We start from the raw sequence: 12,200 nt of genomic DNA, 5'->3' as shown, positions 1-12,200 counted from the left end.
TCACAGACACCTCCTGGCCAAACACAAGTGTGAATACACCACTCAGCTGATTCTTACCAGTCCCCACGACCGGGCAGGGGAAGATCTCGCAGTTGTCTCCCCAGCCGGCACCCGAAGTGCAGCAGCATTCTTGTTTGGTGACATTGGGGGCCAGCACATTATCACAGAGACTGGCATCATTTAGATTATAGTAGCATTCCTTCTTTTCTTCTGTGGGTTGATCTACATCTAACTCTAAACAGTGGAGAAAGCAAAAAGAGTGTTGATAGGACACATCAGATCTACCTGTAACACAACAGAGTAGAATACACAGTGGGAGAAAGAGTGACTAGATGGTTATCAATAGCACTTCCTTTACAGAAAACTGCTTTTCACTTTGTGTGGGATTCTTCTACTTCAAGATAAAAATGCACTCGAATCTTGAATTTTGGTGGATTTCTAACACACCCCAAGAGTGTAAATCTGTCAAAACCATTTCCTTTTACGTTAACCAACTGCTTTATTCTTGTAAATTTGGCTGTGAGTAGAGTTTCCATATCTGCTTTCTTGCCAAACACAGGGCCGTTCTCTTCTAAGCTATAACACCTACTTAAATCAATAAAAATTTTTCCCGAACACTTGACCAGAAATCGGGGGCCACACATAATATTTAACCCTTAGGTGGTTATTTGAATCAACCATGCCCCCAATCCTTTCTGAACAGCATACAGCAGAGGAAGATAAGTAAGGAAAATACTGCAGTAACCTGGAGCCTATAAAATAACCTTTCATCACTAAAAAGCTAACTACTTAAATTGTTGCAAATATATGACTTTGAATGAAAGAATGAGTGCTTGCTAAGCCTCAGGGTAGAGTTTCAAGTCTGGGGTCTAGTTCCAGCTCAAATGTGTCCTAGACAAAATAAGTTCAAACAGTCTCAGTTTAACCCTCTGTGATAAAACACAAGCAAAGTGATATGAAAGAATACAAGGGATGAGAATAAAATCCATCCAATTTCAGGTAATAATAAAAACAAGTGAATTCTATCAGATTTGAAGTCTTTGAACAAGTTTGTGCTTTTAAAAATGATCAATATTTTGTGACCAGACTTGGAAAGTAGTCACATCCCTTCCCTACCATATGCTATAAGAGTTCAAATTACTACCTATGATCCAGTTAGAATTTATTAATAGTTTTTATTTTATGGTATATTAAATAAGAAGCTGACTACTGCCATCACAATTACATAGACTAATTCTAACAAAGTATTTTCATTAGAACTCTACCATTTCCAGATTCTCAGACCCTGAGAAACCACAGGGACAAAGGGAAAACATTTACCAGTGATGATAAGACTACAATGTCAAAATCTACTTACATTCTTTTAAAGTTAGTAGATAATTATATTATTAGGAAAATTCAATGAGTTATTTTTACAGTAGCTTCCTATATATTTATTTTGGCAGGGCCTAGCTGACTGTGGAAACTTGATTAATAAATACTACACACATTTTAAAAATATAAGTTCATAAAATTCTATCTGAAAAGCTATTCCCCTTTCTTTTGACTTAACGGCATTAAAAACAAGCAAAGCAGCAAACAAACTCTGAAGCATATATATATTACTTTCAGAACACACCTATGAGAATATAAAAGATCCCTTACATACATGATTCTGGCCAATTCTCAGATTATTCTGCCTTTGACAGATTTCAGCTTGGACTCTAAGTTAGTGTTAATAGCTGATGACAAATTCAAACCTAGAACAAGTATCCAGGAAAAAACCGAAATGCTGATTTCTATGCAGCAGTATATAAAGCAGTTTTAAATCACTTCCTTGTGTGTGAGATCGGGTAGCAGTTCACAGACTAGATGCCACCTCCCTCATCTAGTCTAGTTTGCTTCAAGTGTTCGGAGGACAGAAACTTGCTTTATCCACTCTAATCGAAGGGACCTTCGTCAGGAGGGGCTCCAAGCTCTAAGACATGGAATTATTTGGGAAATCAAGGGTACGAAGTCTAAATTATTATAAATCATTCATGCATCCTACAGAAAATTTTATAAGCTTTTCCCCAACATTGTGAATAAATTGCCAGCTTGTTAATGAGTCTACTCAATTATTTTATTCAGCTGGTGTAACAATGCAGCTAGTTATTCATGAATGCATTGAAAAATATAAACCAAGAAAGCAACATAGAGTTTTGCAAATCAGGTTTCTGCCACAGAGGGCTCAATAACTTTTCCCTCATGTATGTACAAAGTTGTAAGTATGTCATAGTGTTTATTACAAAATGAAATACTATGTAGTAGGGTTTTAATGAAGACTATGTTCACAGGTAATCAGAAACCACAGGCTTCTGAGTCAAAACATGTCAAAAATTATGTATACACACATACTATATATAAGGGTACTTCAAAAAGTTCATGGAAAATAGAATTGAAAGACATTACGTGAACATATTTGAAAATGTTCATGGAAAAACAGAGTTGGAAGATAATACAAATCTTTTCATAAACTTTTTGAAGTACCCTTGTATAATAAACACTGCTTTGTTTTCTACAATGTTTGTTATACTAACATCATAGAAACTAAGAAATGAAATAATCTTTGCTTTTTTGCCTTTTCTTTGGAAGCAAACTCAGAGATTATTTAATAAGGGAAATAATCAATAATATAATCATTACTCATGTTTTATATTGGTTGTTACCAGTTTCGCTCTCACTCTCTTTCCAAGCCGTTTGCAGGTCGAATGTTTACACAGCTGAAACTGAGTATTAGTCAGGCCCTCATCCGTGTTTGGAAAGAAATGCAAATTCCTTTTTAAAAACTGGTCCACAAAGGTCACTCTGGGAAAAACTACAATTTCCCTATCTTCCTAACCTTTAAGTAATTAACTTCCTTGAGCATTTTTCCATTGAGGCAAAATTCTGATCAGTAAATATCCATAATGTAATTTCTTTTAAAACATCTCTGAACGTATGGTCAGAGGTCACTGCCACCAGGGGTCGAGGATTTCTATACCGGAAAATAATCCGAAAAGATCAAATCAATGGTTATGGAAAGTGTCCAGTATTAAAAAGAATGAATTTTTTTTCTTAAAGAATTATAAATAAGATTAGCCATCCTACATATCATGCCACAGTCTCCTTAGAAAAATATGACTTCTCCTTTAGTATTTTCAGATTTGATTTTTCAATTTGTTTTAAGAGGGTTGGCTTAACATCTGTGCATAAACATTTTTATCCTAGTTGTACATTTTAATCCTAGGGGTATGGCTGGTGGTAACAAGAAAGTGAATTTTTATACATTTCACATGGGTTTTTTTGTTTTAGTGACTGGCCGGTGTGAGGATCAAACCCTGGAACTTGGTGTTATCAGCACCGCACTCTAACCAATGAGCTAACCAGCCAGGCCTTTTTTGTTGTTTTGAAGGAACTTTTACAAGGGCCTTTTCCAGTGATCCACAGAGTAGAGGATGCAGGTGACAGATCACCCTCACTTACTGGAAGAGGAAACCAAGGTTGTTTCCAAGTGTCCTATGTCCACTGCTTTCCCCCAAAGCCTTCTTCAAGGCTCAGCTTCTTAACATCTCAATCAGTACAAGCTTGTTCTGCTTTGCCTTTTTTCTTTTTATGTCTGTATTCTTCTCTTTGAGACAAATGGGGAGAGGGCTGCAGACAATCCCCGCTGGTGTGGCGTTCAACCACACTGCCACACGTACAGCGTATCATGTCCTCTTGCTCTGAATAGGGAGGAATGGGTTTGAGCCCTTTCTGGGGGCTCCTTTTCTCTTGGCTCATCAGACTGAAGAGGGCTTGGGCATTCACTTATAGGACTACTTCCTTCTTTAGTGTTTCCCCCAAATACGTCCAATCTTAGGGACTGTCACTGGAGTAAGAAAATCCGGAACTATTTTTGGTTAAAGTGGACACGAGCTTTTTAAATGGGCCCTCGTCTTTTCTTTCCTTTCCCTTCCCATTTGCAATGTGTACTGAAGGTCTTTATGAGCTAATCCTCTTGATACCTTCTGGAACAGTCATGATTATTACAATGACCAAATACGTGTGAATAAATACTGCCCCCACTGAAACACCCACTTGTGGTCCTGAAGAGAGACCAATTTATGAAACTCTGTGCACCTGGTAATGTTCGGGAACATTTTTGTTCTCTGCTTTCCTTCTAAAACTGCTACAGGCATAAATGTTTTATTCTACCTCATGCTTTTAGGAGAAAAGGAATTCTTGTGTAATATGTCAAGGAGTATTTTTTTCTAGTTTTCTCACTCAAGAACTTGGAAAGTGAACAACACGTGTTGTTTTGTTTTGTTTTTAACGTTAAAGCCATTGCTGAGTTTCAGCAAACAAGCACCGACAATAAAAATGGGTTGAATATAAAGGAATGCAAATAAAAAAGACCAGAGAAAGGGGATAATTTCAGATGGTGAAAGGTGTGAAAGACGTAAGTGAACTTTAGAAAGCAAAGCACAAGAGTAAGAACACTTTAAAATAAGATACCTCCCCACAGTTCCTATTCTAAGAGGTCAGTCAGGTGAGGAGTCAGGCCACAGGCAAACCCACCGTGGGCTGGGCCCTGAGGTCCACTCCTGGGACACATGTGTTCTTAAGCCACGCTGTGGAGAGATAGGGTAGGCAAGGCTATCAGGGAAGGCTGCCCAGAGGAGTTGACTTCTGAGCCAAGATTTTTAAAGTTAAAAAAGGCAGGGGGGCCAGGAAACAAGCCATGAGAGGGTGCAGAAGAGTAAAAACTACAACTGTACTTAGGTCTGTGTGGGAGGAGCAGGCACAGGAGTAGGAGGTCTGTAGAGGGGTCATAAACTAGGAAACCGGGCACCAGTGAGGAGGCCTAGTCTGCAGAATGTGACCTCGAGAGCAGAGGACAGGGCAGGGACACGCTCACAAGTAAACAAGGGAGGTGGGGGTGGGGTGGGGTGTAAGGGTTTGGGGCATGGGTGCTGGGGCAGATGGCAGTTCTCCTCGGTTAGAAGAGAGAGAGCTGCTTGAGGGCCTCCAGCTGTAAGGCACGTGATAAATACTCGTCAGACTGAATGAAGGTTTTCTGTTTTTCTTTTTTTTTTTTTTTTTTTTGCTGAAGGCGTTGAGAAGAGAATGGGGGAAGTGTGCCTGGGAAAGGAAGAGGCTGGGGAGAGGGTGAGGAGAGAGAAAACAGGGAGAGGAAAAGCGGGCAGGAATGGGAGAAAGAAGGGGCTCCTGAAAGCAAAATAAAGTACTGCAGAGAAAGAAAATGGGAGAACAGGAAGCTGAGCGAGGAAGGCTGAATGTGAAGTGATGCACGAAACGTCTGGAAACGTTTAAAAGGCGACGTACAAACCATCCCTCTTCAGACCTGATTTACAGCAAATGCTAGGACCCAAAATGCATTTCTAATGCAGCAGCATGGACGTATTTCATAGTATTAAAAAGATCAAATGTTTTATATGTATAGTTTGAGTCTGTCACTTTGACTGACCAAAGTCAATTCATTAAAACACTGACATCTCTCAAAAACTCAGATATATTTTGGACATATTTTGCTATACATAAAATACAAATATATTTTATAAAATATAAATATAATTCTTCTCACTGTCATCTATGGATGTGGGAAGAAACCTGACCCGACATTTTTTTTTTTTAAACAGATGAGCATAGTTTCCTACATTTATGGTATAGATCCACTGCAAATATGCAATAAGATCTCAGGAGTTTTATGGCATTTTACAATGTTTGCATTCTAAATGCTGTGGTCTCACTGTCTTTGTTTTTCCTACCAAAGATCTTTTTTTCAATCAGAAATTACTTTTTTTAAAACTCTTTCAATCTTAATTTATTTTACAGGTTAACTAAACACATTTAAAAAATACCGACGCTGCCAAATATCACACATTGACTGATGTTATATGTGGTTTCCTGCCTTTAAAAAAATATGTACACACACAAGCCCGTAGCATCCCTTTCTAGGAAGACAGCAAGAATGAAGTGGGAGTCCAGTTGTCAGAACCACAAGGATGAGCAACTCAACGTGTCCCCCGGCCACAGGGAAACGCCCCTTTCTCTTTTGCTCCTCTTGTAATTTAACCAAAGCAATCTGAGGAACTATTCCCCACACAGAAGAATATCTTCAATAAAATGAAAAATGATTTTCATTCTACAGAACTAGCTGGGCATGGGATGGCTGAGGTATAAAAAGGACTCACCCTCACACATGGAGAAGCATTTTATTCAATGGCTCCTGAGTGTCGACCCCAAATCAGGCCCTGTGCTAAGCAGGAAGCTGGGTTACAGGCGAACGCGGAGAGGAATAAGCCACGAGACTGTGAGAGGCAGAATCTAGAAATTGTACCTTGGGAATATGGGGAAAACTTGACAGCTTGGTGACACGGTTGAGCAGATTTTTTAAAAGGCTTGAATAAGATTTCAAGGAAAAAGGTTTACAAGGGAAGGCTGGGCAGGCGGGAGAGTTAGCTGGGGCAAAGGCACAGCCTTGGGAAAGCTTGGCAATTTGAATATTCGGGGAGCCCTGAGCAGGGGCTTGGCATGAGTGTAGGTATGGGGAATGCACGAGATGAAGGCTGGATACATTATAGAGTAGACTTTGTGCTGCAGGCGGTGTGGTAAGCAGTTGAAAGATTGAAGAAAGATTTTAAACCAGACCTATGTTTGGAAAACACAAACTCTGGCAGCAGTGTGGAGCGGGAAATGATGGGGGAGGCAGGGAGAAAAGTCAGGAGGCTACTGGAGCCGTCCAGGAAAGTAACAGAAGACCAGGGAGAGGTGTGAAGGACACTCTGGAGGGAGAATCGGCAGGATGTTAAGAGCGCTTAGGTGGACTGCTTGGACAGATGTGGAGAAACAGGAAAGTATGACATCAGGATTTACAGTACTGATGTCTGGCAATTGGTGAGGGAACAACAGGGACAGGGATTGGTAATTAATTTGATTTGGGGTCACTGTCAGCCAGAGATGCTTACAAGACACCCCGAGAGAAAGGTCCAAAAAGCAGCTAGACATAGGAGTGTGGACATAGGAGTCAGGACAGAGGCAGGGGCAAAAGATATTGATTTATCAGGCAACACCGCATAAGTAAATAGTTGACTCAGAAGCAGATAAAATATCCCAAGAGAAGAACACAGAGTAAAAGGAAGGCTAAGCAAGCAACTCCCTGGGACGTTATCGCCGAAAGGATGAGAAAGAAGAAGAGCCTGAGAATGAGACAGAAAAGGACGAGTCCAAGGGGTAGGAGGATACAGGGAAGAGTCCTGTTCTGAGATCAACCCCAGGGAAAAGAAGAGGGAGGAAACGAGAAACCAGTGTCAAATGCTCCAGAAGGCAGAGTCTGGGACAAGGCTTACGGCTGCAGCATAGAGCAGCTCGCTGATGACCCGCACAAAGGAGGCTCACCTAGACGCAGAGTCAGAGGGCCTGACTCAGCGCGCTGAGGATGCCATGGGAGATGGTCCTGTCGCGGTAAGGAGGGTGTGGGCGGCCCTTCACAGAGTCTAGAGGTCTACGTGGTGACAAAGATTATCCCTGGGTGGTGACACTGCAGGGGATTATCTTTTTGATATATTTCTGTATTTGCCAATTTTCTATGATAAATACGTATTATTTTAATAATGAAAAAGCAAAATAAAGCAAAGTGAAAAGGAAGTAAATTTTTAGAAGAATTTGGTGTCTTGGGGTCCTCAGCCATTAGATGGAGAAGGTGAAGTGGGAAGACCCCCAAGTTGGGTTCCTGTACCAAGTCTGCCAATCATGAGCCAACAACCCTCAGAATAACATTCAGAACTTCTCTCTGGGCCTCTGTCTCCTTACTGATACATTAAGGAGCTGAGCTAGAAAATCTCTAAGGTGATTCTAAATGTAGACGTCTAGGATCTAGCTCATAATGTGAGAACAAACTCTCAAATTATTAGAGAAAACTGATATTTTAGAAACCCTATAATAAACTGTTGTGTAAAGTGAACAATTATTTTCCAGTGCAAATAACTGCCCCAATCTATATAACTTTATAATTCTGATTTTATTTGGTTTTCTTAAAGTGGAGAACACTTGTACTGATTACAAGGTATACCTTTTCATTGCATTCTTCTCATTATACCTTCTGTTTTAAGAATAAGATTCAGTTCCTACCACAGACTCTCCTCTGTACACCAGTCAAAGAAGAGAACAGCATTTTGTGGGTAAGGTTTGAAGACTGCAGTTGCCAAGACTAAATATTTACTGCTTCCTTTAGAGTGCCCAAAGACATAAAGTTTTTATTGAGCAATTATCACAGGCACTAAGGAAATAAAAGCATCAAACTGTATTTCATATCCATACCCTCTTAAATGTGATGAGTGGTCTGCTATGTACATTTTTTCGTTATTTCTGTTTTAGATGCTTTTAGGCAATGTAAATTAGTGGCCAAAGGCCCAGACAGTGAAAAACATTACACCAGACCTAAAAAAAAAAAAAAAATGATCTGGGAGCCAAGAAGTAGTTTAGAAATAAAAATCCTAGGACATTAGAGTTCAAAAGTACTTACAGGCTATCTGGGATAACACCCTGCTGCAAGTGGGCATCCTTCCGCCAGAGGAGAGTCCACCTGTTCTTGGATACCTCTGGGGGAAAACATCCAACTATTTTATGAGACCATTTGCTGAGTAGCTCTAGTTAGTTACTAGACAGTTCTTCTGGATACTAATCTGAAATCTGCCTTCCTGACATCCCACCCCATAGCCCCAGTTCTGTCCTCAGTTTATCACATGAGATTATTCTGCTACTGCTCATTGTTGGCACTTGGATTGTCTTGGGGAAATTGTACAGCTGACTGAAAATGTTTTAGTCTATACTGAAAATTTACCTTTCCTTTCCTAATTACTTTTCAGGAAGGATGAGATCTGAGCTGTTAGTTTATCATGTATTTAATGAAATTAATTTGAATCCTAAAAACTTTTATTAAAATTTGGTACAAAACGTTTTGTTCTGTGTAACAGCAGATTCTTTGACTGGGATATGATACAAACTCCTTATGTATATGCAAGACAAGCCCATAAAACTCCTAGAGTGGATCTCTACTCACAGGAAGACCTTGGCCTTTCTTCAAAGATCAGTGAATGAATGTACACTTATATTCTTTAAGTTGAAAATTAAATATTTAGGAGATATCATATCATTTTATGATTTCCAGTTTTAATCACCTTTTTTTCAAATAACTATTCAAGTACTGGCTCGGATGAAGTCAGATAGGAGGCTCCTGCTGCAATTTATAGCTAAACTGCTTACGAGTGCATGACTGTCATAAGACAGTCTTAAGACTCCATATAATCATTTAAAGTTTGCCAAGAACTATACAAATTGAGGAATGGTAGAAGTCAAAATTGGCCAGGAACTATACTAACTGATAAGCTCAACTAGTTACTGGTTGAGTCAGATCATACTGATATGCACTAGTAAAAAAAAAAAAATTGGGGTATACATAGTATTTAGCAGAAACCAAAAACCCAGAACTTTGAGGATGAGATGTAATAGTAAGAGGCAGGAGGAACTACGTATTCATTGGCAGACAAGCTTTGGGAAGCTGAGTATTCAAAGTTATGTTCTTTGAAAAGCAGAAGGAAGGCACTTAGTGAACTTTGACTGGAAGAACATTCTAGAAAAAGCCAATGAGACAGCAAGGAGGCTGAGGCTAAGGCAGGTGTTAGGAACTTGGTTATAGAAAAACTTTAGCAGCATGAGATGAAGAGCAAGGCTCATAAGAAGAGTCACTGTAAAGTTTTAAGAAGCAGGATAGTGAAGTTTATAGTGAGCTAGTCCAGTTCCACAAAAATGGTTCAGATTGTCTCATGATCTCATTAAGGCATTATTAATCTCTAAAAAAAGGAATGAACAAACTTCAGGATCCCAGACATATACCCTAACTGAAGCTATGTGAACTGCATGAACCATTTATTTATGCTATTAAAACATTCTAACAAAAATATCTGTAGTTAAAAGATCCATCATTTCAGAAGAGATCATAACAGAATGAGAAATAGATATCCCTTGTGTTTGGGATATAGTTTACAACTTTAATACTTCATATTGTACTTTGTCATTAACAAATAATTTTTACATACATGATTTAAAATTCATAAAACTCTGTGAAGTAAATAAAACTTTTCTCTCTACAGGTAAGAAACCAAAACTCACAGATGTTGAGATGCCCAGGCTTACATAGCAGCAGTGGTTAGTGGACCAGAACTCTGGTCTTCCCACTTACAGTATCACAGAAAGTTTGGAAAATAAAGGAAAAAACTACAATTTCCATTAAGTCCAACTATTATATTTTTATGTATTCTCTCACCTTCCCTTCTACAGAGTGTGATCAATGGAATATCCCGGTTTTTCTTACTTGACATAGTATCATATACATTTATTTTTATCATGACCACTTAATCTCCATACAAACCATTTAATGACTATAAAATATTATAATATGTGAATTAATTCATTCAAAATAAAACTATGGGTGAGGTGTTATTCTATAAAACCAAAGACAAATAAGAAAAGTTACTCACTCAATTCTGCTATTGGCCAACTAGATTTTTGCTTGGTTTTTTTTGTTGTTGTTGTTTGCTATTGTAGGTACAACAAAGAGGAAAAGTCTTTTCTTTATTGGCGTATGTACCACAGTGGTGGCCACTTGAGCAAACAGCAACCCTCCCTCCAGTAATAACCTCTCTCTTCCCCTTTACAGACAATGTTTTTGAATTACTGTCTGTTCATTTAATTCTGTACCCTTTGCCTTTCTATATTTAATAATTGACCCCAAAAAAGGTGTGGATTAAGTTAATTTTCATATTGTATTCCCTATTACTTGCAAAGATAGTCATTTTACACAGAACAATGTACCCTACAGAGGAGCAGAAGCATGGATAAAACTGACTGAGAAAGAAGGAAAAATCCTGTTTCATTTTACTTGGCTCTCGAAGAATTTGGTCTTTTGCTTTCCCTAAAATACAACCAAGCCATAACGACATGGCACAAACTGAAAGGGTGATCTGGAAGTTGATTAATTTATCTGGAAATCTGTCTGCTCTCTATTTCAATTGGTGTGATAATGACACAGCCAAAATCAAATTTTAAACGAATGCAAACACAGCCACTCTCTAGGCCAAATTCTGGAAAAACACCTCAAGAATTCCAAGTGGAAGTCTTTGTAGATCCTGAGAGGCCTATACGTTGCTTTCAATTTAGAGAAGTGTCAAGACACATTACTCCTAAGGCCAAGAAGAGAGGATTACGCAACCCAAAGAGACGATGCCATACTAATCCCTGAGCTGAGAGCACTCTAAATTTTAAGCAATCCCCAGCAAATGTTCTCATCATTTTGGATCCTTTACTCTACTCAAGGCGTCTCTGGGTTGGAAAGCACATTGGAGGCTCTCTAGTCCCACTAGTCATCACCCCATTTAATTCTACTGATAAGGCAGGCACAGGAAGGGCATGGAGGCTTCCAGAGATAGCAATGTGCCAGGACACGTGGCTATTTCTTACCTCACTCCCAGAGTGTTTAGCCCCGACCTGTGCAGGTTCAGGTCCCTGACAGGAACCCTCTATTCCCTTCCCAGGGCTACTGGGACTTACCTGTGGAGGCCCGGGAACGGCACTGCCCAGTCATGGGGCTGTACTCCTGGTTTTCATCAGCACACACACACAGGAAGGACCCTTCCACGTTTTCACAGAAGGCTTCACCACACACACCACTGAGCAGTTCACATTCGTTCACATCTGGAAAAGGGAGCACAGATCAAGTGAGATTGTGTGTCTCATTCATGACAGTTCTTTATTTTACCAGCTGTGCCAAGGCTAACAGTGTCTGCTGGAAATGAGGTGATCCCCAATGAGCAATCCAACCCCTTCTGCTCTTTCAGGGAAGGGGCCCTTAAAGGCAGAACTATACGATTGGGTGTATATAAAAGACTATGAAAATGCAAGGCAAAGGTTCTAATTCCAATTCTAGTTTTAAGGAATGCCTTAGAATTGAAATGCAGCATAGTATGTACCCTTTCACCGTCTAGTTTTGTCTTCCCTGACTTTCAACGTAACAAAGTCTTAAATAACCCAACACTCTACTCTCAGGTCTTAATTCGAAGAAAATTAGAAATACTAGCAGTTCAGCAATCATAGAATTAAGTTCATTTAAAAACTTTTAAATCAACTTAAATGTCTGAAAATAC

The 12,200-nt window shown here is 39.4% G+C and overlaps 1 protein-coding gene across 6 annotated transcripts in view; it reads right to left on the bottom strand.

The window, feature by feature from the left end:
* The window catches only part of LTBP1 (latent transforming growth factor beta binding protein 1), a 222,444-nt gene that overhangs the window by 30,597 nt on the left and 179,647 nt on the right, over positions 1-12,200 (bottom strand). For all 6 annotated transcript variants that reach the window (XM_063078353.1, XM_063078349.1, XM_063078350.1 and 3 more), the window contains 2 exons: positions 11,608-11,751; positions 58-234 (listed from right to left, as the gene is read on the bottom strand). In XM_063078353.1, the coding sequence (XP_062934423.1) occupies positions 58-234; positions 11,608-11,751 (321 nt within the window). The remainder of the gene's footprint in view (positions 1-57; positions 235-11,607; positions 11,752-12,200) is intronic.

The sequence above is a fragment of the Cynocephalus volans genome, chromosome 14 (assembly GCF_027409185.1).
Source record: "Cynocephalus volans isolate mCynVol1 chromosome 14, mCynVol1.pri, whole genome shotgun sequence".
In the NCBI taxonomy this organism is placed as follows: Eukaryota; Metazoa; Chordata; class Mammalia; order Dermoptera; family Cynocephalidae; genus Cynocephalus; species Cynocephalus volans.
This window is presented reverse-complemented; position numbering and strand designations above follow the sequence as displayed.